The sequence below is a fragment of the Erpetoichthys calabaricus genome, chromosome 4, assembly GCF_900747795.2.
Source record: "Erpetoichthys calabaricus chromosome 4, fErpCal1.3, whole genome shotgun sequence".
In the NCBI taxonomy this organism is placed as follows: domain Eukaryota; kingdom Metazoa; phylum Chordata; class Cladistia; order Polypteriformes; family Polypteridae; genus Erpetoichthys; species Erpetoichthys calabaricus.
The window spans coordinates 22,626,570-22,653,361 of NC_041397.2; the positions used below are offsets into that span (position 1 = coordinate 22,626,570).

The 26,792-nt window shown below is 38.0% G+C and overlaps 1 protein-coding gene across 1 annotated transcript in view; it reads right to left on the reverse strand.

Moving 5' to 3' along the window:
* rb1 (retinoblastoma 1) overlaps positions 1 to 26,792 on the reverse strand; it is a 323,190-nt gene that overhangs the window by 48,970 nt on the left and 247,428 nt on the right. Inside the window, exon 18 of the mRNA XM_028799245.2 lies at positions 3,058 to 3,176. Within this exon, the coding sequence (XP_028655078.2) occupies positions 3,058 to 3,176 (119 nt within the window). The remainder of the gene's footprint in view (positions 1 to 3,057; positions 3,177 to 26,792) is intronic.

The window sequence follows — 26,792 nt, forward strand, 5'->3', positions numbered from 1 at the left end:
ACCACCGATAATCAAGCGGCGAAAACCGCAAATGCACATCTTGAAACGGTTGTAGTGCTGGCAAAAAAAAAAAACGTACATAATCCAGTACAATCGCACAATACTATATCACATAACGGATTCAATTTTAAGAACAATACTCACCTTTTACGGAGGCAATCACGCATACTATTTTCAGTGGAACATGTTGATCTGTGAGTCGTATAAGAACACTACCTGAGTGAACTTTTTTTATTTTCAATGCTGGGTAAGGTTTATTACATTTTTAATTGCAATTATAGATATGTACATAAATATCGGGGCAAAATATAGTGGTGGCGAAATGTGGGGGTGGTGAAAATTACCAGAGGCGAAATGTGTTGGGGGTGAAATGTGGGGTGCAACTTATCCGGACGCCAAATGACTTACATATGAAAAGCAACAGTCAGTTTTATAAGAGTTGTTGGAGTTAAATGGATTAATCATCATCATCATTATCATCACTGGCTGAATGGTAAAAGGGACTCCACTTTTTTAAACAATTAACTGTCGGCATTACTCAACAGAAACCTGCTTCCTAGAGTTGAATTTTTTTCCTACTTCTTTATATTACTTCACTATAGAAAATGGACAATTGTACCACAAGAAAGTAGCTGTTTGATCAGTCAAATATTTTGCTATTTCTATACCTCTGAAGATGTAATCAGGCTTATTTTCTAGACAGCCTTCTTTCTGTCATCTAAAGGCAATCATAAACACTAAACAACTAGGAAACTTCAATATTGTCTTCTTATTAACTACAAAATCAACAGACTAATCCTTAGCCTTGGATGAAAGGACCTGGAATTGACTTAAGGATCTGACCAGTTTTCTATGAAGAAACAGTAAGTTGTAGCCTTAAAAGCAAAGTACTTCACAAGTACGTCCAAGCAGAAGTGTATGAACTGCAATAGTTTCACAAAAACTTTACTAACTGACCAAGTTTGGCAATTTACACTAATACTAAGACCAACAGGGAAAATGTACACACTAACATTAGGTATCCGGGACACCTGATACTAATCCCACAGTGAGAATAATGAGAAGAAAAACTAAAGAAATATAAATATTTAAATATAAAGCTGGGGAGAAGGAAATGGCTGGGCACCCGCAGGCCAATACAATCTAAGGTATGTTGAACACTCAAGAGCATAAAAAATGAGAAGCACCAGTTCAAATAGCTGCTGTGCCATGATGTCAGTGCAGTTTTAGGACAGCAGTTTTAGTGCAGAGGTTTATATACGCAGGATGGAATTTTTATATTTATATATGTGAATAGAAAGGCAAACAATGAATGGTGATTGGAGAGGGCTATATGTGCAGCGTGTTAGTTATCTATGTTTGTGTTGAACTGAACATTTTGTATTTGGTTTAAACTTTATGCCATGAAAATACACATACCATTTTCACTAAACCCTAACCTTAATGTCCACCCTAAAACTGCACAGAGCTCATGGCGCCATCAGATACTAAATCCTAACTAAACTAACTTCCAGCTTTAACTTCCATACCCAAACTGACATGATGGTCCTGCAGCTCTGCAAATACAGGATATTGGAAATGCCACTGTAAATAAATCTCTGGGAGAACTGAATGTGTTTATTAGGTTCCCAAGATGTGAGTGCCTCACACTTTGCCAAAATAAAATGAAAGTTGTCCACATTTAAGAAGTTCAAATGGGACATTTGATCTCCGGGGGAAATTGTTTAGTCCATAATTATCTCTTAATAAGATATCTGCAAAGACTAATCCCCAACATGAATAAAGTATGAGCTAGTGATATGCAAGAACTGCAAAAAGAGAAGCAGCAACGGCAAAATCACATAAAGTGAAAGACAGACAGACAGACAGACAGACAGACAGACAGACAGACAGACAGACAGAGAGAGATAGATAGATAGATAGATAGATAGATAGATAGATAGATAGATAGATAGATAGATAGATAGATAGATAGATAGATAGATAGATACTTTATTAATCCCAAGGGGAAATTCAGATACACCAGCAGCAGCATACTGATATAAAAACAATATTAAATTAAAGACTGATAAAAAATGCAGGTATAACAGACAATAACTTTGTATAATGTTAACGTTTACCCCCCCGAGTGGAGTTGAAGACTCGCATAGTGTGGGGGAGGAACGATCTGCTGAAGCTGATCACCACAGGAGAAAAATGTGAGTTTTTCCTAAGAAATTCGAAAGCTGGTAAGAGATTTGTTAGCACGCTTTATGCATTTTTCATGTGGTTTAGAAACCACAGTCAAAGACTTGAGTGCTCTGATGAACTGTGTTTTGGTTTTCTGCTTCATCAATATTTCTGCATGTTGTAGTATGTGATTTTTTTTGGTGAATACAGTAAATGTACTTTTAAATCACTTTTAATTGTGTAAAGAGCCTACACCTCTACTAAAAGCAATTTCTAAAACAGTTTTAGTCTTATAACGATTCTTAAAAGGGCTTTATTTTGCTGGTGCACTATAGTAGCTGTATTTTATTCTTCTTACTCATGAATACACTCTTTTCCAGGGGAAGACAATTCATTTTAGATAATAATTATTAGATAATAGTTAGAATATCCTCTCCATCCCCTCCAGGAGGGGAGCGCTTGTAGCCACAGGCTCATTCCACCACGGTGTGCTAAAAGCACCTCTGGGGGGCTGTTCTGCCCACCGCTATCAGGCAATTCAAAGCTTTCACCCAATGTACTCATTAAGTTTATTTTAGTTATATTTTAATCACTGATTGAGTACATTTTTTTTCACTTATTTTTTATGTTTCTGCTGCTTTATGCATCTCAGTTTTCCCATGGAAATTAATAAAAGTGTATCTAATCCATTTTCATTTATAAATAAAAAAGCATAAGTTACAGCTTATTTACAGACCACAAATACTTTGCAATTTGCTCAAAAAAAATGATGCAAACCTTAATTCTGCAATGTAAAACAGAAAGTCGGCTATAATAATGATTTGAATCAAGTAATAGACATAAAATCAACGTCTTTGCCTACTAAGAAGTCATCTGCAAATAACTTACAGGTCTGCAGCGGTGTGATTGTGTTGCAGCGGGAGATCGAGGCCGCTTGGCATTTCAGACTGCTCCACCTGAACTCCTTGCTCCTTCAGCTGTTTGAGCAGTTCAAACAAAGGAGAGTCCTGCAATGCAATCAAGAAAATCCAAAAGTTAATTCATTAAAGGTTGTTTCACTGTGGAAATTAAATTGATTAGAACTGTTATTTTCTTGAAATGCAGCTCAAAAATATAAATGCAAGAAAAGTCTCACAAATGTGAACAAACCATATTAGAAAATCAACAGCACATGCAAAGAAAATAATCTTAACCTTTTCTGAAATTTATAATGGGTGCAAACTATATTCTTAAAAAAGAATTCTTTTTATTCTGCATTTGGAGTTACTCTTGGATAAAGCAGATTCAAAAGTGGATTAATGAACTAAACCTCCTCCAGGCAGCGGAGGAGCATGCAGAAGCAATGCATTCAGAGTATTAATGAAGTGAACTTCATAGCCCTAAAATACATATTATATAAAAAGAGTACCAGTCAAAAGTTTAGACACACCCAGAAATTTTCAAGTTTTTAATAGAAAGTTTTAATAAAAATCCCATTACACTGGTTTAAAAGTACAGCCAAGACATTACTAGTGTTTTTAACAGCCATTATTGCTTGAAATGAATGATTTTCAATTCATTATTCACATATGGCTGCAAATCCCCATTTTTAGCAGCCATTCTTTCAGTGTCCTAATTACATGTAATTCCCTAAATGTATCTTTAAGAAGACATGTTTACATAGTAATTGGTTATTAGAGAAACCGTTGTAATTGCATTAACACAGCTGAAATCGGTTCACTTGGGTTGAAAGGAACTGGCATTCCTAAAGTTCAGTTCTGGGTTCAAAAATGGCCAAAATGAAACAAATTTCTCAAGATGGGCCACTGCATAAGAGGTTAAGAACATCACAGTGTGTAGTTTGAGAATCAAACACCCCTCAGGCCTTCCTTAAATACGCATCATATATCAGTGTCATCTGCAACAGAGAAGAGACTTCCATTTTTTTGTTTTTAACAAATTTGCTAACAAATTCATAAAGTTATCAGTCATTAGCATTACAGCTATAAATGTCATTCACGTGGCCTGAGTAGATACAAGAAAGTCATTACCATGATGTTGTTGCCAATGTATAAAACTGAACAACAGAACAGGACAACACAACCAATTTGGTATTTTTGTGATCATTTTTGTTACAAAATCCCATTACATTTTTTTTTATTTGCCTTTTACACCACGTCACAACATTTTTTGGAATTGGGGTTGCATTTTAACCCTTCTTCTACATATTTTGCCTATTTTTTACATTTTTCTTTCCAACCCTAGCAACACGATGAATGCACAGACTGTTGTCCTTTATTATGCTGGAGACAGTGGCATGCAAAAGTTTGGGTACCTTTCCCTAAACCTTCCATTACTGTGAATAGTTAAGTGAGCAGAAGATGAAATGATCACCAAAAGGCATAAAGTTAAAGATGACACATTTCTTTTCAGCATTTTGTGCAAAATTTCTGTATTGTTTTTGTTTTCTACAATTGTACAATTAAAAAAGCAAAGGCACATCATGCAAAAGTTTGAGCACCCCAAGGTGTCTGAGGACTCTGAAGTGGTCTCAGACCTTAATTAGCTTGTTAGGTCTATGGTTTATTCACAGTCATCATTATGAAAGTCCTTAATTCCTAAAGTTCAGTTCTGGGTTCAAAAGTGGGCAAAATTAAATCATTTTCTCAAGATGGGCAACTGCATACGCGGTTAAGAACATCACAGTGTGTAATTTGAGAATCAAACACCCCTCAGGCCTTCCTTAAATGCACACCATATACCTGTGTCATCTGCAATAGAGAAAGGACTTCAGTTTTTGTTTTTAACAAATTTGCTAACAAGTTCATAAAATTACATTTTTCCATCCATCCATCCATTGTCCAACCCACTGAATCCAAACACAGGGTCACGGGGGTCTGCTGGAGCCAATCCCAACTAACACAGGGCACAAGGCAGGAACCAATCCTGGGCAGGGTGCCAACCCACCGCAGGACACACACAAACACACCCACACACCAAGCACACACTAGGGCCAATTTAGAATCGCCAATCCACCTAACCTGCATGCCTTTGGACTGTGGGAGGAAACCGGAGCGCCCGGAGGAAACCCACGCAGACACGGGGAGAACATGCAAACTCCACGCAGGGAGGACCCGGGAAGCAAACCCAGGTGCCCAGGTCTTCCAACTGCGAGGCAGCAGCGGTACCCACTGCGCCACCGTGCCGCCCAATTACATTTTTGCTTTGTCATTTATTTTAAGTACCATGAAAATAATTAAATACAGGGTGAGTCAAAATTATGTTAACACTAATGGTACTGCTATGCATATAGTTATATACAATTTTTGTGGACAGTTTATGTGCCACATATGGTACATGCGTTGAACATGATGGCGAACAGGTTGAGAGATTCCTGTAAATCATCTTGCACATATGAAGTTTGTTTTATGAATAAATTGTTTCCGCCATTCAAATGTTAACATAATTTTGACTCACCCTGTACATAAATGAAAAAGCAACAACAGACATATCTTGTAACTGACTGAAATGAACTATTTATGCTTGTACTGTATGTCATGGCTCTTTTTATTTATTCATTGTTAAATTACGCAATATATTTATTTATGTATTTATTGATTGTTGTCTGAAATATAGTGTGTGTGTGTGTGGTGTGTGCAACCTGCAATTGACTGGCTTCCTCTCCTGGAATTGCTCCTGCCTTGCGCCCTATTCTTGCTTGGTTAGTCTCCAGCCCCGTGACCCTGGTCTGGATTAAAGGGGCTTAGAAAATAGTATGATATGGTATATTCCTCCAAACGCTGATGCCACCACAATATTATTTTTGTTGAATTCTCTCAGATTGTTTTAATGTAGCCAGCCAGCAGGTGGTGCAATACACTGAAATACAAATCAGCCACAGAAAGAGGTCAGCTTTAAAGGCATTCAGTTTGGCCAGCCGCTCCTTTTAGATCGATTGAACCATACAGACTACTTTAAAAGTGCTGCCGCACCCCGTTCAAAGGGGTTTAGAGCACATGGTAGTGCTTGAAATAGTCTACTACACCAATGGCCAGCAATGAATCACAGAAGGCTTGTAAATTATTTTAAGAAAAACAGTGTAAGATTAAGTCATCCTTCCTGTTAAGAAGAGGGTCCTGCCTAATCAGACCTGACCACTCAGAAACCTGCCTTGTTTTTCCTCTTGTTACAATTAGATCTAAGGATAAACCACAATGGTTATTCAAAATCAAAGGGTAACATCGTTCTACAGAAGGAAGAGAGGACAGGAAATAAAACCTCCTGTTTTGTCTAAGGATGTAACACTGCTGTGTGTGTGTGTGTGTGTGTGTGTGTGTGTGTGTGTGCACGTGGGTGTGTATGGGATGACAGAAAAGCTTTAACCAGGTCTCTGTTTTAAGTAAACTGTGCAATGAAGCAGCTGTGAATCCTGGAAAAATAGCCAGGTGCAGCAACATCCTGCTAAAATATAATCTGATAGAGCATTTCCCCTTCTGTCTGAGGCAGATCACATTAAAATATTTCAATACAACTGAGTTCCACATAATTCAAAATTTTCTGAACAGATGAAACAAAACGCAAAGCCTTAATGGCTGTAGTGCCGATTATTGTCACTTGATATCAGTTGGAAGAAGTATAGTGGGCAACGCTGGCTGTATGCTGCCTTTGTTATCAATATTTTGCTTAATGAAATAAGTTTTTTTTTTCTTAAACTGTAAATAAATAAATACATAAATCAAAAACAACCCATCTTCAAGAGTGTTGCAATGTAATGGTGGAGAACATGTCACTTTCTAGGACTTTTCCAAACCCGTGCTCATTTGCTGTGGACTTCTTTGGCTGTACATAGTGGAACAAATCTGCAGACTACGGTATAGATAGAGATAGATAAAAGGTGTCATTTTGCTTGGCTTTTCTCTACATTCATAATGGCTAACATGGTACAACACCCTTAATCCCAAGGGGAAATTCACATACTCCAGCAGCAGCATACTGATACAAAAAATATTAAATTAAAGAGTGATAAAAATGCAGGTAAAACAGACAATAACTTTGTATAATGTTAACGTTTACTCCCCCGGGTGGAATAGTGTGGGAGAGGAATGATCTCCTCAGTCTGTCAGTGGAGCAGGACAGTGACAGCAGTCTGTCACTGAAGCTGCTCCTCTGTCTGGAGATGATCCTGTTCAGGGGATGCAGTGGATTCTCCATGATTGACAGGAGCCAGCTTAACGCCCGTCGCTCTGCCACGGATGTCAAACTGTCCAGCTCCATGCCTAAAATAGAGCCTGCCTTCCTCACCAGTTTCTCCAGGCGTGAGGAGTCCTTCTTCTTTATGCTGCCTCCCCAGCACACCACCTCGTAGAAGAGGGCGCTCGCCACAACCGTCTGATAGAACATCTGCAGCATCTTATTGCAGATGTTGAAGGATGCCAGCCTTCTAAGGAAGTATAGTATATTAGAAAGTTCTTTCTACAGTGCTCCTAATTAATCAGTCTTACCCACAATAATGGCAGACTGCAAACTGGTCCTGGACAACATGAGTCCTCTTGTGGCAGACCACCTGTTCCCACTTAAGTTTGCCTATCAGACAAAGGCTAGAGTGGAGGATACAATTATATATCTATCCACAAGGCTTATTCTCAACTGGACAAAGCACTGTGTTGCTCGGTTTCTTTATTTACATTTTGTGCAAAGGACGGCACCATGTTTCAATAAAGTGTCCCCATTACTGCACTGGGGCACTGGTATCCACACATAGGCAACATGGCAAATGTCCCTTGTTGGCCTCACCAACACCTCTTCCAGCAACAACCCAAGCTTTCCTGATTGGTCTCTCATCCAAGTGTTGGCCGAGCCCAAACATGCTTAGCTTCAGGTGGATTACCTGTTCTGAAGCGCAGGTGGCTGTGGACATAACACAGTTAGCACCCTGGTTTTGTGAGTCAGCCCAGGCCATTATGACTTCAGTAATTACTCCAGATAACACTGTGATACTGCTGACGATACTACTGACACTTCTGGTCTGTCTAGGGATTGTGGTTCAAATGTTAATGACAGGGAGTTTGAAGACATAAACAGCCTATGTTCTAAGCTTAAGAAAACCACCGCGCATCCACGATCTCTAATTTTTCTTAACACGAAACACTGCTAAAAAAATCTAACCTCAAGTCAATCATTTTATTGCTAACGAGCTGTGCGACACGTCTAAGACAGGCTGAAGTCTAAGCAATCAATGTAGCTGTCATGTTTTTTATTACATTAACCCATTAATACACAGGCTGTTCATTTGGTCTGATATAATACACACCTTATCTCTTTCCTTGGTGGCAGCCTTCCCTTTTTCCGATAAAGCTGCCTGTTTTCACCACTTCCTCTTGGTGCTGCTTGTCAAACTGACCACTCTTATGGCCAAAGTGGTTTTTTTTTTTTTGGAAAATATGGTGGGGGTTTCTACCTTATTGACCTGGTTTAGTGACTCTAGCCTAGTCGTGTCAGGGGTTTGGTGTACATCGATTAATTGTTATTTTCACCTAATGATTGCTCACCACACAACAGTTAACAGTCATTAGCATTACAGCTATAAATCTCGTTCACGTGGCACGAGTAGATACAAGAAAGTCATTACCATGAGGTTGTTGCCAGTGCATAAAACTGAACAACAGAATAGGACAACACAACCAATTTGGTATTTCTGTGATCATTTTGTTACAAAATCCCATTACATTTTTTTTTATTTGCCTTTTACACAGCATCACAACTTTTTTGGAATTGGGGTTGTATTTTAACCCTTCGACATATTTTGCCTATTTTTACATTTTTCTTTCTAACCCTAGCAACACGATGAATGCACAGACTCTTGTCCTTTTATTAAGCTGGATACAGTGGCATGCAAAAGTTTGGGTACCTTTCCCTAAAATTTCCGTTACTGTGAATAGTTAAGTGAGCAGAAGATGAAATGAACACCAAAAGGCATAAAGTTAAAGATGACACATTTCTTTTCAGCATTTTGTGTAAAATTACCGTATCGGTTTTGTTTTCTACAATTGTACAGTGAAAAAAGGAAAGGCGCATCATGCAAACGTTTGGGCACCCCAAGATATTTGAGGACTCGGATAACTTTTCCGAAGGTGGTCTCAGACCTTCATTAGCTTGTTAGGTCTATGGTTTATTCACAGTCATTATTATGAAAACCCAGGTGATGTAAATTGTAAAGCTGTATAAGTTCTCTGACTCCTCACTCCTTGTCCCAACAATCTGCAGCCACAGGCTCCCCTAAGCAGCTACCTAGTACACTGTAAAATAAAAAAAAATGATGCTCACAAAGCAGGAGAAGGCAATAAGAAGACAGCAAAGCGTTTTCGGGTAGCCGTTTCCTCAGTTTGTAATGTGATTAAGAAATGGCAGTCAACAGGAACGGTGGAGGTCAAGTTGAAGTCTGGAAGACCAAGACACTTTCTGATGTCACTTCTCGATGGATTGATCGAAAGGCAAATAAAACCCCTGTTTGACTGCAAAACACCTTTAGGAACATTTAGCAGACTCTGGAGTGGTGGTGCTCTGTTCTACTGTGTAGCGACACCTGAACAAATATTACCTTCATGGTAGAGTCAGCAGAAGAAAAACTTTTCTGTGTCCTAGCCACAAAATTCAGCGCCTGAAATTTGCAAATGAACATCTAAACAAGACTGATGCATTTTGGAAACAAGACCTGTGGACTGATGAAGTCAAAACAGAACTTTGTGGTTACAATGTGCAAAGGCATCTCTGGGGGAAAAGGGTGCAGAATTCCAGGAAAAGAACACGTCTCCAAGTATTAAGCATGGAGATGGATCAATCAGGCTTTGGACTTGTGTTGCAGCCAGTGGCATAGGGAACATGTCATTGGTAGAGGGAAGAATGGATTCAAATAAATACCAGCAAATTCTGGAAGCAAACAGTAGCTTTTGTTATAGATGGTGTGAAGTTAAAAAGAGGATGGGTCCTACAACAAGATAATGATCCAAAACACACACCAAAATCTACAATGGAATACCTCATGGGATGCAAGCTGATGGTTTTGCCATGGCCCTCATGGTCCCCTTGACCTAAACATCATTGAAAACCTGTGTATAGGTCTCAAAAGAGCAGTGCATGCAAAATGGTCAAAGAATCTTGCAGAATTAGAAGCCTTTTGCAAGGTTGAATGGGTTAAAATACCCCAAGAAAGAACTGAAAGGCTCTTATCTGGATACAAAAAGCATTTACAAGCTCTGATACCTGCCAAAGGGGGTCTTATTAAGTACTGACCATGTCAGGTGCTTCAGGCCCTTTTCATTTTTTTTTTTAGTATTTTGAACTTGTGAATAATGGAAATTAAAATGTAATCTTGCTTAAAATGTAACAGACATGTGTCATCCTTAATTTTATGCCTTTTGGTGATCAGTTAACTGCTTACTTAACTATTCACAGTAACAAGACATTTTAAGCAAGGGTGCCCAAACGTTTGCATGCCACTGCAGAAATCCTGGTTAACAGAACACACTGTACTGTTGTCCAGTGACATTCAATCAAAACTTTACATTAGCCTGAAATGTTAAAACAACGATTTTACTTATTGTTACTGTTTTACAAGCACTTAGTTATATGATCACCCAACAAAGATGTTATTATTGGTACCATTATTATTATTATTATTATTATTACTACTACTAGTAGTGGTAGCAGTATTAAAAATACCATTGGCTGATAATTTTAAATGAGGCAAATTAAGACATCGGAACATATTATTCTTTCACGGGTACGTCTTGTTTTTACATTTAAAACACAGTCTGGTTATTTGACTTTCACAGAGACGTACAGCTAATAAGAAGTGTGAACAAAATTAGCATCCTTGTGGTATGAAGTTCAATGCCTTCGCTGCTTCAGCATTCTGCCTGCTAAAATCATGCGCCCGTGACTTCCTCTCTTTGGCATTCACTTGCATGCAACTTTTTTTATTGACTTTGGATCATACTGGTTGCAGCATTCTCTGTATCCTAAATAGCAGTTGCAAAACTACTGCATGATTATTTATCTTCAAAGAACAAGGTTTAGAATAACCAAATATTTGTATTACTCGAATACTGTTTTCTCAGTGGGTATTGCGTTGCTCTTGCAGTAATTTTAACTGCATTTATCAAAGTTCTGCAAGTTGCGCTAGACTGAAATTACAACATTTCATTTCCTTTTCAGAGTGAAAACCTGCCTTGAAGAAATCAAGAAAGCAGGTAAACTAGCAACATAGTACACTTAGTGCATATTTTATATATAAATGAAACAGCAGCACTGCGATAATATTAAACTAATTTACAACTTGACAGATTACTGAGCCTTGATAGTGAAACTGGACCTTGAGCTCAGTACAGTTTTTATTTAAATAATTCAGAAAGTGAAACAAACATTGCACACTAAAAAAAGAAATTAACATTAGAACGGGGCCTCTAGCATATACAGACAGAGATAATTATGCACATGTTTATTATTAACACTGACTAAGCAGTATTCTTAAATCTACAAGCGGTTTATTAATTGTGGCAGCCAACCACAATTGGAAGCTGCTTATTTCATAGTACTAATTATATCTCATATATGGCTCTGTATGATTTGATTACTTAAGTTCCAACACACTAGAGTCTTTCTGTGATTTTCATCTGTAGTTTTCAATTAAATTGTGAACAGTTTTGGCACGCATCTCTGACCACCAATAGTGAAGTCACATCCTCACTGACTCACTCATAACTCTATGTGACTACCCATGATTAAAACATGTTTAGGGAAACATTAGAGACTTCACATTAGATCAGAACAAGTTAGGAGTTGTTAACAATACAAGCAAAATATGCCAGGGATTAGAAGTGCTACCAGACTACAAAACAAAACCTAATCTAATATCTTCATTTTTCATTTCACATCAACTTAATGTTTTCAATGTCTTTTTTTATTGTGACGACAATGCAGTCCACCATTCAACTGCCTGCGGCACCACATGATTCATCCTTCTGTTTCTGTACATGACGTAAGGGGGACTTTGAAACAAGTTAATATCCACAAGGCATCTGGTCTGGAAAGGAATTTCAAGGTGTGTTTAAAAACAGCAACCAATTAACTGACGTCTTCAATGACATCTTCAACATTTCACTGACAGAATCTGTGGTCTGGACCTGCTTCAAAAGGGCAGGAATTATCCCTGTGCTCAAGAAAACAAAAATGGGTTTTCTCAATGTCTACCAGTTGGCGGCACTCACTCCAATCATAATGAAGTGCTTTCAATGACTGGTGCTAGGACAAATTATACAGAATATTTCACAGAGTCATGATCACCTCCATTTTGTATATTGTCACAGGAGGTCCCCAGAGGAAACCATATCCCTTGCACTTCATACAATCCCGGAATGTCTGAAAAATACAAACTGCTACACCAGAGTCCATCTTATTTAACACTGTTGTGTTGACCACCAAACTTCTCAACTTAGGACTTGGCACCCTCTGCAACTGTATTTTTGACTTAATAAATAACAGACCTTAGCATGTGTGTATTGGTATTGTCTCGTCCTCCATGCTGGCAATCAACACAGACATTCCATAGGGTAGTGCACCGAGCCCCCTTCAGTACTACTTGTTCACCTATGATTGTGTAGCCAGACATAGCTCCAGCTCTATCATTATGTGTGCTGATGATATCACCATCATAGGCCTGATCACCAACAATGAGGAGACGGCTTCCAGAAAAAGGTGAAACTGCTCACTCAGTGGTGACAGGGCAGCAATCTTTCTCTTAATGTCTGCAAAATCAAAGAGCTTGCCATAGACATCAGGAAGTAGAAGGTAGAAAACACTGACATTTACTCTGAAGGAAATGTTTTTGAAAGAGTGGGCAGCATTAGATTTCTTGGCGTAACCATAACAGACAAACTAGACTGGGCGCAAAATATTTTGTCTTTCTTGGCAAAAAGGCTCATTACCATCTCTACTTCCTCAGACGTCTTAGAATGGCCCACATTCCTCCTCCTGGTTTTTACTAACTTCTACAGGTGCACAGTGGAGTCCATCCTCATCATCTACACCACATTGTGGTAGGGAACCTGCTTGGCTCAAGAATGTACAACATAGCACAGGGTGGTGAAAGTGGCACAGAATGTCAGCCTCAGTCAGCTGCCATTCTCTTCAGGACATACAACACTCACTGCCTTTGATAGGCAAAAGGTAAAATTAAAAACCACAACCATCATGCACTGCCATTTTCCTTACTCTTCTTCTCTCTTCTGGCAAAAATTACAGGGCCATTGGCAAGTACACCAGTAGGTTCAGGGATTGTTTCTACCCACAAGTTATCTAGTGCAAATGGCCCAATCACAACACCTGTAGCAAAAGGAATAGCTGCGCAGGAAACTCTCATCCTTGTACATGCCTGCGGTTCATCTCTGCATTTGTCTCCATAAAAGTATCACACATAAATGTACAGTTGTACCACATCTGGGTTGCGTGTTATTGAAAGTACCATGTTTCAGAAGATAGTGGCACCTCACATTGTACTCTTTTGTGATATGGATTCTTTTATTGTAGATCCGATAGGCCGACTGAGCATTTTTGAACAATGGCACTATAAAGACATAATTTTCTGTCCACTTATCATTAAAATGATGAATCTTGGTATAATTTTCCTTTTATGGTATTATGACAAACACTTTTTGTGAGCTGAAAAATTTTGATAGGTTAACTTGCAATGTAAATTTTGAAACTTATATCCTTGTGAATCACTAATTTTAAGAAAAAGGATGAATGTTAATGATTGAGCTTGCTAGTTTGGAATGAAAACAACACTAGAAATAACTCAATGCAGTGCTGTATATCTCGAGTGTACCTCAAATGCTGTAAGTCACCTTGGATAAAGGAGTCAGGCAAATAGCTGTGATTTGAAGTTATCAACATGGTGAGTCAGAGGTGAAAATGCTTCACTAACTGGCTGCCTGCAGAAGCCTCACACCAATGCAGCTAAATCCCAACTCCAGTGGCCGGTCTCAGCCTTTGCAGGACCAAAAGGAATTATAACCTCAGAAACAACTTAAGAGTCCCAAAGGGTATCAGAAACTCAAACAAGTTAACATCGATTTATGAAAAATGGCAAACAAAAATCTTTATTAAAAAAAAAAAAAGGTATCAAAAATGAAAAATAAAAAACAATAAGGGCAGGCTCCGAATAACTAAAAGAGACAAAGGAATTGCCTAAAAGGCAATCATAAATAAGCAAAGTCCCAAAAACACAATCCAGAAGTCGGAATAATTTAATAAAGAAATAATAATCAAAAAAACAGAAAAACCAATCAAGCAGAAATACAACTATTCCAGAAAACAAGAGGATTGGTTCAAAAATGAAAAAAGCTTTAAGGCTAAGCCTGATTGAAATGTAATTTACAAAAGATTAGATGCTTTTCAATTTTTTTTGTATTCTTGATATACAAAAAATTGATTTACAATTAAATTAGGAATTAAGAGAGATTGATGCTATTCTACTAATTTTTTTATTTAATTAAAGACATAAGAAAAAAGATCAATTCTTTGGGATTAGGGATCATCTGAGGTCTTTATTGCAAACAGTGAAGGCCATGCAGCAGACTCTGCAGTCACTGAATTTTCAGAGTCTTTTAGATGTGGATGCTATGGACAGTGGTCTTTAGCTACCTATTTTCAACAACCTTCTCCTGTTTGTGCTGCTGTGTTTTACCAAACCATTATATTGTGACCCTTTGTGTATCCATGTCACAACATCAGAAATCAATAATGATACGTATATGCTGGATGATTCCTCATCTTGCAATGACATACCTATCTATTATATAGTGCCACTTCTATCTATCTATCTATTTATCTTTTATAAAGTGAATTTCCCGTGGAAATGCATGGTGGGTAAGGCACAGAAATGTTATTCCAATTAAAAGAAAAACATGTTAATATAAAAATGTAGGCTCGTTTTCCAGACCAACCCAGGGCTTATTCACACAAATCACCACATACAAACTCACTCAAAGTAGGTCAGCTTAGTAATTCCAATTAACCAAAATATATGCCTTTCAGAATTACTATTATAGTAAATTGACTATCTCTCTATTATAAAAAAAATCTTGGGAGGGAGACTAGGGAGACGAGACGTGATCTTCTCGAAAGACAATATGACGTCCCGTGAGAGACACTTTAATGTCACATAAGACAAGGCAGTGAGACAACATTTAAAACAAGTTCACGGACATCTAACCTAGCAGTTGTTGCAATGCTTTTGGCAGACACGCTTCATGTGCTCCCAGCTCTTAAAACGACGACAAGCAACAAGCAGAACACGCAGCTCGCCAGCAGTAGCAAGCCAGCAGATGATCCGACTGCTACTCCTTAGCATGCGTTCAGCCAAATACCCCCCAGCCTCACAACGCGAGCAGCAAAGATGCGAAGTGGAAAAAGGGCCGCTGCTGTACAGGCTTTTAAATGATCGACGTGCAGCGCAACAAGCAGAATATGCAGCTCGCCAGCAGATGATCCGACCGCTTCTCCTTAGTTTGCGCTAAGCTCCCATTTCCCAATCTCCCACCCTTTCACAACGTGAGCGGCAGAGACGCGAACTCCCATGAAATAACAATCTCTTTAAATTATATATCCGGTAAACCAAACCCGGGGGTGGGCAAGCGAAGAGAGCAGGGGCAGAGGCCACCTAGTTATATTAAATTATCCTAAAGTACAAACAAAAAAAGCTATAGAAAAAAAAAATAAAAAAGATTGTCATTAACTGGCATCCCATCTATCACAGGTTCCTACCTCATGCCTGTGACTAGAACAGGCAGTTAAGGAAACGAGATGGCTGGAACTGTGAAAAAATCCCAATTGCAACCAAAGTCTACTTTTAGTAGGACATGTACAGTATAATAAATTAAATTGAGCTTATGCTGCACATTTTTCATGTGAATATTTTCACATTAGCCAAATCATTATTGCATCAGGAACACTCCAGGATATTTCTTCACTGACTCATATGATTAAAACACAAGAAAACAGTAATAGCTGTTGTTTATGTGGACAGAGAAAAATTAAACATGTCCCTAAACTTTCTGCTTATTTTCTCAGTTCCTTATTTTTATAGTCTTTACACAAACATAAATATTTGGAAGTGTTTTATCAAATGTGTATCAAAACTAAACATTTTACAATTCTGAAAAATGTTTTTCAGGTGATTTTTCAACAGTATGAACATAATGAATTTCTCAAGGTCAGACTTTATACTCTGAATAGAATTTTTGCCAGAGACAAACACAAAGGACAATTAAATCAACTATCATAAAATCACAGAAGGAAATGTATTACTAAATACATCCACAACAATGGAAAATAAAGTAATGGTAAACATGAAATTTCAAGACTTAATATTTTGTGCTTCTGTGTTGAGCAATGTGGCTTAGTAGCTAAGGACTTTGTACAGAAGTAAATGTTTTCAGTTCCTGTATGACGCCAAGCAAGTCATCTACCTCGTGCTTCCACCGTGTGAAGTTAACATCCTAAACCTTCTGAATTGCATATGTAAAGCACTTTCAGATAGACTTTATTTTTCACAGATAGATAGATAGATAGATAGATAGATAGATAGATAGATAGATAGATAGATAGATAGATAGATAGATAGATAGATAGATAGATAGATAGATAGATAGATAGATAGGCACTTGCATGTTCTGTCTTTGTCTGCTCAGGTTTTTCTCAGCATACTCCAATTTCCACCCACATCCCAAAGTTGATTAGCAACTCTAAATTGGCTCTGAATGGCTATATTATTCTACAACGATAAAGTATAAATATGCAGTAATAACTAGAAATACAAGTTAAGTTGACATAGTACATACTGTATCTGCCTCATTCACTTTTTATTCCTACTTACTTTCAGATGACTGAGGACAGAGATCTGAACAACTGTGCACTGTACTGAAACTATCAATGTTATGGCTTCTCAGTGCAGTCTCTCCACCCGGCAAAAACTACTAAGAGAGAAAAATCACCAAAACACTCAATGCTCAAAACCCCCGACTCACAGTCCTTAACTCAAGGTCACTGGTAATATGAAAATCTTCATACATAAATGACCCTGTACCATGCACACACCTCAGGAATATCAGAAGCAGAGTTTCATTTCTAAAGTATTATTAATTTCCAAGTACTTATATCCATCAGCACACAACTCTGCTTAGAAACGAAGTCTGGAAGTGAAGAGAGTGCTAATGAAAAAGCAGACGAGTGCTCCAATGCTCACTACTCAAAGTGCTTTATGTAGTGAGTGCGGAGCCACTTCTACCACCACTAAAGTGCAGGATCCACCTGGATGATGTGATGGCAGCCATTTTTGGTGAATTGGTGAGGGATAGTTAGCCAATTACAGAAAGAGGATGATTAGGGTGCCAGAACAGCCAGGCCGTGGAGGGCAATTTAGCCAGGACATCGGGATGCACCCTTCTGTTTACGAGTCTGGACCTCAGTTTTATGCATGGCAGATAAATCAAACCAAAACTCAAAATATCTGTGCATTACCACTTGCTTTCTCAGCTGTTGTGATTTAGATGAAAGCACACATAGTGCAGTAGATCTTCATATTGCAAGGAATACCTCAACACATGGCACTGACATTAGAATCAATCCAGTTCAGTATTACGGTAGTTTATTTAAAGTGAAGCATCTGGTTAAGACTATGAAGCATGAAAACAAGCCTTTGGTACTGGAGCTGAAATATATTTAATATAAACTTTGATATAGATAAGACAAAAAAGCATTAGAAAGAAGGCAACTCTATCCCCTTATCATGACTTGTGCAACATAAAACACACAGCATAAATATGCACTTCAAGGCCTTAATTTAGAGTAGAAAACAAATGTATTTTAAAGAGTACTGAGTGTGGTGCTTAAGAAAAACAAGTCAGCATATAAATTCAATAAAAACCTAAACTAGTGTAAAATAGATGAGGCTATCAATCTAAAGAAGGGGTAAAACAAATTCAAATTTTATAAAATCCCATTGAACTTTGCTCTCTCATCTGGGTTTTGAAAAGCTTTACTTTAAATGTGTCTTTTTTTTTTAACCAGGCAGTTTCCAATAAAAGATGAAAGAATAACAACAGAGCACCCCAATGAGAACAATAGACTTCCTCTGCTAAAAGACTAAAGGTCAGCCAGCAGCCGAAGCTGGCCCAACCAGGAAGGTGCCTACCCAGTAAAAGAACTTCAGGAGTTTCATTACACGATCACTAGAAACTCTTCCAAATGATCTGGCGTTCATGGTAGAGAGAAACAGTTAAGATACTGAGGGTAAAGCAAGATACTAGAGCTGAAAACAATGATGCAACGTAGGATGCTGGAGCTACTGTAAAATATGAGGGATTTTTTTTCTTAAAATGTCACAGGTAAGCACTGCAAAACACCATGCAACTAAAGGAAATGTGACAGGAAATATAACGCAAAAATCTAAAACCTGTTAACAGCAACAACATTTTTTATATAGCATATTTCCATACAAAAATGCAGCTTTACTGTGCTTTAAAGCTTTATGTGCTTTACAAAATGACAAAAAAAGTTACAAGAATTGAAAACAATTAAGATTTAGCAATAATATTAAAGAAAGAAATAACAACAAAACAAGGTAAGGTCAGATGGCTGTGAGGGCAGTAACACAGAAAATTGTACTAAAATTAACAAACCAGATACGGAACATTAATTTAGAAATGTATACATACAGTGGGGCAAAAAAGTATTTAGTCAGCCACCAATTGTGCAAGTTCTCCCACTTAAAAAGATGAGAGAGGCCTGTCATTTTCATCATAGGTATACCTCAACTATGAGAGACAAAATGAGAAAAAAAATCCAGAAAATCACATTGTCTGATTTTAAAGAATTTATTTGCAAATTATGGTGGAAAATAAGTATTTGGTCACCTACAAACAAGCAAGATTTCTGGCTCTCACAGACCTGTAACTTCTTCTGTAAGAGGCTCCTCTGTCCTCCACTCGTTACCTGTATTAATGGCACCTGTTTGAACTCGTTATCAATATAAAAGACACCTGTCCACAACCTCAAACAGTCACACTCCAAACTCCACTATGGCCAAGACCAAAGAGCTGTCAAAGGACACCAGAAACAAAATTGTAGACCTGCACCAGGCTGGGAAGACTGAATCTGCAATAGGTAAGCAGCTTGGTGTGAAGAAATCAACTGTGGGAGCAATTAATAGAAAATGGAAGACATAAAAGACCACTGATAATCTCCCTCGATCTGGGGCTCCACACAAGATCTCACCCCGTGGGGTCAAAATGATCACAAGAACGGTGAGCAAAAATCCTAGAGCCACACGGGGGGACCTAGTGAATGACCTGCAGAGAGATGGGACCAAAGTAACAAAGGCTACCATCAGTAACACACTACGCCGCCAGGGACTTTTTGGTAAGAACTCTACTCGTCATGTTTGGAGGAGAAAGAATGCTGAGTTGCATCCAAAGAACACCATACCTACTGTAAAGCATGGGGGTGGAAACATTATGCTTTGGGGCTGTTTTTCTGCAAAGGGACCAGGATGACTGATCCGTGTAAAGGAAAGAATGAATGGGGCCATGTATCGTCAGATTTTGAGTAAAAAACCTCCTTCCATCAGCAAGGGCATTGAAGATGAAACGTGGCTGGGTCTTTCAGCATGACAATGATCCCAAACACACCGCCCGGGTAACGAAGGAGTGGCTTCGTAAGAAGCATTTCAAGGTCCTGGAGTGGCCTAGCCAGTCTCTAGATCTCAACCCCATAGAAAATCTTTGGAGGGAGTTGAAAGTCCGTGTTGTCCAGCGACAGCCCCAAAACATCATTGCTCTAGAGGAGATCTGCATGGAGGAATGGGCCAAAATACCAGCAACAGTGTGTGAAAACCTTGTGAAGACTTACAGAAAATGTTTGACCTCTGTCATTGCCAACAAAGGGTATATAACAAAGTATTGAGATGAACTTTTGTTATTGACCAAATACTTTTTTTCCACCATAATTTGTACATAAATTCTTCAAAAATCAGACAGTGATTTTCTGGATTTTTTTTTCTCATTTTGTCTCTCATAGTTGAGATACACCTATGACGAAAATTACAGGCCTCTCTCATCTTTTTAAGTGGGAGAACTTGCACAATTGGTGGCTGACTAAATACTTTTTTGCCCCACTGTATATACAGACTGTTATAAACTGGGACCAAATTTAAGCTACCCTCTGCATGCCAGTCGAGCCACACAGTGAGGCACTCTCAGCAGCTGATCAGACAGCCAGCAGCCTCTGCACCAGGGGTCTCCAACCTTTTTTCCCCTGAGAGCTACTTTTACAAAATGAAAATGGCTGAGATCTACTCATGTTTTCTAACGTTTATTCTCATAGCTTATTTCAACCCAAACAAACTGAATAAGTTTGTTTTGCCTGAACATTTACAAAATGTTGGTGTCCACAACTTACATTTTGCATTAAAACATCACAAAAATTATTTAGTTCACCTGCAAGTGCATTTTATATGTATGTATGCATTTTCTAGTGTATCTCACACTATTGAATTAAAACATGAATGCTGTCAAAACAATGCAATTACAAATACGCAGATATTACTTATTCATTTGTCATTTTGTTACATGTCACTGTTTCACTTCACAAGAGTATTCACATGTCCAGTTGCATGTGTGATGTGTTTTTAGTTAGTCAGGTGACTGTCACTGCATGGAGTCAACAAGAGAGGTGTATGGTGGAGTGTAGCCACTTATGTTCACTCTTATGTGAGTCATTTAAATGTTCATCTGCCAGTCTTGTTCTGAACTTTGATTTCATGACACTCATGTCAGAAAAGGCAGACTCACAGAGATATGTAGACCCAAACAAAGCAGACATTTTCAGAGGTTATCTGGCTCTACTAAGCTCCAGAAATGCTGTTGAGACTTTAACTGCCATTATTTGGAAGGTTTACTAATATCCATCCATCACATGCATAATGCAGCAGAAACATAAAATACAAAAATATTAGACTAACCATTATCCAACCTGCTATATCCTAACTACAGGGTCACAGGGGTATGCTGGAGCCAATCCCAGCCAACACGTGGCGCAAGGCAGGAAACAAACCCTGGGCAGGGCGCCAGCCCACCGCAGGGTTTATTAATATATAATACATAAAATCCAATGTCCGTCTGTCTGCTTTTCAAGAGAGAACTACTTAACTAATTTAGATCGGGGTTTTTTTTCTATAATTTCTTGAACATTTCGGTTGATTTTGCAACTTCTCTCATTTTGCTATGTATCATAGTTCGCTTGTGGTAGCGATTTATTTGTGCGAATCCAAACAACACGCAGCGGGCCGAGGGGAGGGGCCTTCCTCACTCACTTGCAACTCCGCTTAGCTAGCGAACGAGAGAACAATTGAATTCAATTTTGTTTGATATTTAAAATAAAGTGTTACATAAGTCTTGATGAGTTTGAGTCCGGATATTCTCTGAAGTGTATGCCACATTGAAAAGATAGATTGTAATTCAGATTGTGAGTTCTAAGGTGTTATAAGGATCGTGATATGATTTTTTGGAAAGATCGCTCACCCCTTATTTCACTAATCAAGTTTTCAAATTTATGTAGGATTCATTAACCCTTTGGCGAGCTACTTGGAGAGGGGTTGCGAGCTACCGGTAGCTCACGAGTGACGTGTTGGAGACCCCTGCTCTACACTCTATAACAAGTATCTCAAGTGCTGATCTTTTACTCTGGTAAAAAGTATTGAGTTGTACTTTGCACTTTATATTGACTTGCATTTTTTGCATGCTTTAGCAATGTCTTCTGTTACAGGGTTTATGTTGTAACCTTTGGGATTTCCTCCAAGAATAATAAAGCAAGTTTGTGAATTTGTTTCTTTCTGGATTGTAAAACAGACAGATTTGATAACGTGATAATGATTGGTTGGTCTTTTAATGAGTTACGTATGCCATAGACACATATGCACAAATAGGACAAAGACAAATCACCTTCAGGGCTGCCTAAAACATTTACTTTTGAAGAAATACAACTTTAAAATTGGACTGTATTACACTTTCTCCAAAACTATATAAAAGATAATTCAAAAAGTATTGAACGCTTTCAAAAATGTATTACTCAGTAAGGATCATATGAACATGTAGCCTAAACCAATCTGTAAAAAAATGTTTTCTAAATGTGCTATGACACATACAAATCATGTATTCTACTGTCATTTATTCCAGATCTTTTACTAGTATATCACCTTGTGTTCACTCATCTTCCCTAGAATCACATTCCGGAAAAAGAAAATTAAGCGTAACTTCTACAATTTGGTGTATAAGATAGTTAGTTAGCTCCTGAGTAATACATTTTTAAAAGCGTTGAGTTCTTTTTGAATCACCTGTTTTAGAGAAAGTAAAAACAAAGAGTATATGAATATCTTAAGAATGCAAAAGAAATCACATATTTAAAAAAGATATGTGCTCCATCTGTAACACGTGGACTAAAAGATCTGGTTAACTGTCACTTGCACAGAATATACAAATTATATCACTGGAATTTCTTTGATACATTTCATTGTACAAGTCCATTGTTCATACCAAATACTAAACTCCGTATCACACTAGTACTGGTCAAGTAAAATCCTGAACACTTAAAGGTCATTCAGAATTGTTACCTGTTTTGTAATTACTATATTAATTTTGTGTTTTGTTTTTTTTTTGTTTTTGTTAGCAGCCATTTTGGGTTACTTTACTTGCAGGCAATCTAGTTTCTTTTCCTGTGACAGCAGGACGTCTCATGTCATGACGTCCTGAGCTAGAAGCTATGTAAAGCTGTGACATGTTATGCCTGGCATTCATTGTTTTGGATTCCTTAAAAATGAGGAGTATTGCGCTGTTAGGTGTTAGATACTTTGTGCATAAAGTCTTTTTGCCCTGAAATACATATTCTCAATTGGCTTTGAGTCCGGGTGATGTTCCTGGCTGGTCATTTGGTTTTGTTTCATCTTTCCGGGTTACTCTAACCCTTGCCCAGTCTCTGAACTTTGTTATTTGCTTTTCCCTTCCCCTTCCTCTTCCCCATTCCCAACTTTCCCCTCTGCATTTTTTTCCAGCAGGGGCAGAACATTAGTATAAGTAAAGTAATACAGTTTTCTTAACATGACACAAAGTAAAGTGTTTATGTGTTATTTTTCTAGTAGATTTCACATGAATTTCTTGGGTGTCACATTAACAAATTTAATTTATGTAGAAACATTGCAAATGTGTAAGTGCTATCCTTCAAGTCGGGGGACAAATCCAAGATAAGGTCTATCAGTTCAATATTTCTGAATGAAATAGTTTACTGTTTTGAACATTTGGAAAAAATAAACATATTAAAACTGCACATTGTCAAGAGTATTGGTGTTTAAAATAATGAAAATAAAGAAACAGATTTTTAAAAATTTCCTTACTTATATATTAAAGTTATCATGCTGTCTACGAAAATCAGCTTAAGTTATGGTAAATAAATAACTAAATCAGTCCAATCCAATTTGTTTAAAAGTAAATGAACACTCTTCCTGCTTAACAAGAAATTTCTAGCGCCATTATTAAACATATAATAATATTTTACATTTATATAGCACTTTTCTCACTACTGAAAGTGCTTTATATAGTGAGTGGGGAGCTACTTCCACCACCACTACAGTGCAGTATCCACCTGGATGATGTGACGGCAGCCATTTTTGAGCCAGTATGCTCACCAAACATTAACTGTCAGGTGGTGAGAGATAGTTAGCCAACTACAGAATGGGGATGATTACAGTGCCAGAACAGCCAGGCCATGGAGGGCAATTTAGCCAGGACTTCGGGATGCACCCTTCTGTTTACGAGTCTGGACCTCGGTTTTACATCTCATGTGAAGGTCAGCGACATTACTACAGCACAGTATCCCTGTCACTGCATTGGGGCATTGGGTTTTAAAATGAAACCACAGGGTAAGTGCCCCCTGCTGGCCTCACCAACATCTCTTACAGCAGCAACCTAAGTTTTTTCCTAAATGTTCTCCCATCCAAGTACTGGCTGGGCCTAAACATGCTTACCTCAGGTAGACAACCTCTTCTGAAGTGCATGTAGAATGGTTGCTGGCATAGAATACATTTTCACCAGAGGCATGAGGTAATTTCCTGTAATCCATGTTACTGACTGAAAGATGTCATTACAGCTTAATACAATTGGAGTGAGTAACAGCGCTACAATGTAAAACTTGTGGGCAGAACGCAGTGTAATTATAAACATGTAGGGATCACGCACACTAAAATACAAGACCCTGAGAATCAGGAAGAAAGTGTGACAATAGCAGAAGTGAACTTAGGTGCCTGGACTCAAACTCATCTTAGGCAGTATTAGTAATAGCGAACATTAATGACGGATTTTATACTCCTCTAGTAACATAAGTAAATCATTATTTTCTTAAGTGGCTGGATTTAAACCCATCTTAGGCAGTATTAGTAAGAGTGAGTATTAATGATGGATTCTATACTCCTCTACTAACATAAGTAAATCATTATTTTATGTTTTATTAAATGTATTTTTTGAGTATAAATTTGGTACATTTTACATATCAGAAAGGTCACCATGCCCAGGGTCAGTTTCTGTTTTCTGCCTGGATGATAGGCAGGTCCTGCGCTGAACTTAATTAATCATGTATGAGTGGTGGCAAAACATTACTCTACGATAGCCTTTGTGCTATGATGTTAGGAGTGTAAAACACATGAGTGCTGGTTCAAGCTTTACTACTGACTCACTGTGCAATCCCAAAGCTGCCATCACATTACATGACATGAGGATGGACTAGATGTCAAACTTGACGACTGCAGTTGCTGATCTTGTCACCTGAGGTGATGCAAACGGGAATCGCAGTAGATGAAAAAGTACACAACTCCAGGATGACTTTCCAGCACAGATTTACATTTACAAAATAACAGAAGCTTGCTCCCTTTAATGGCATCCAATAACGTGCTGCCTGAACTCACTGGTGCTGTATGAAAGGGTTCCATGACAAATTACCTAAATAAAGTAATAAATCAAGACATTTTATTGACTGAGCTGTCCAAAATACACAGACTCTCAGCTGTGAGGTCAGTGCATGTACGTGGTTTTGTTCACAGACCTGCCCTTTTATTTAAAAAAAAAAAAAAAAAAAAAAGGAATAGAAATTAAAAATAGTTTTGCAGTACAAATAAGTAGTCAGGTTAGTCTTATCATAGGATCACAAAGAATAAATATTATCCTCATTTTAAACCCTCAAAATAAACCTTTTTTGTCTATAGTTGCTTTCCTAATTGCTGAAATAATATGTAAGCCAAAGTTAATAAACAGTTGAGCAAATAAGGCAATGCCAGGTATTCTTCTTATTTAGGTAAGTATTTAACAGTTAAGCAAAAAAAAAAAAAAAAAAGATAATGGTACATTCAATTAAACTTTTACATGTTCTTAAAGCATTCAGTACTTGCTACACAACATGCACATACTAGGGGGCTTCGCTCGCCAACCCCCGTGTTTGGTTAATTGGATATATAATTTCATGTTTTTTTTTGTAATTGTTTCAATTTCATTATTTTCACTTTTACTTTAAAGCTTCATTAAAAACAATATTTTTTGGAGACACATTGTGACAACGCAACGTATAAGTGCCCGTGACTGAATATATTCTCATAGCATATGGTCCATTATTTTGTAAATCCACGTTCTGTCCATTGAATGACGCGAATGCGAAAAGACTTTGTTGTCAACTCTTTTTTTCAGACCTCAATTTGTCCTGGTATGTTTTCAATTACACCTGGTTCTGATAATTAATAACCTTTTATTTTGCGGTAATGCAATTGTTTCTATCTTTTCTTTGATACTGTAGTGACTGACATGATGAAGTGTCACAAAAGTTTTACCTGAACAATCGCCGACTTCCTAACCCCAAACACAACTTTTTAGCACCCTATCCAACGCCCCCCCCCCCCCTTACCGCATGAAATCAATTCCCCGCTATCAGTCCTCCGTGCTGTACTCCGCTTTCCCTCAATCGGACCTAACAGTCACTTAAAACCAAAAAGCCCTCAACCTGGGTGGGACGCTACAATACTATCAAATTTTACTGCTGTCATATTCTGTACCTTTGTCTGCATGTGTATCGCGCCATCGTTTGTTTGAGCCTTTCAAATTCCACTGTTTTCATAATCTCTTATCTGCCTTTTTTTCTCTCCAATGCCTTTGGGTTTCTATTCTCTGTATTGTCCTTATACGCTTTCTATGCGCTGAGAGTACATGATTTGTGTGTACTATGTGTTTTTACACGATTGATTTTTTTTTGATCGGTGTGCTCTTATATATTCCGTACTATCTTTATGGACCTTTGCGGACCCCGTAGTGTCTTACGTTTTTCTCTCCAATGCCTTTGGGTCTCTATTCTCCGTATTGTCCTTATACGCTTTCTATGCGCTGAGAGTACATGATTTGTGTGTACTATGTGCTTTTACACGATTGATTGTTTTTTGATCAGTGTGCTCTTATATATTCCGTATCCGTCAGTCGAGCTCGTTCGTTTTGAACCCGTGCCTGCTT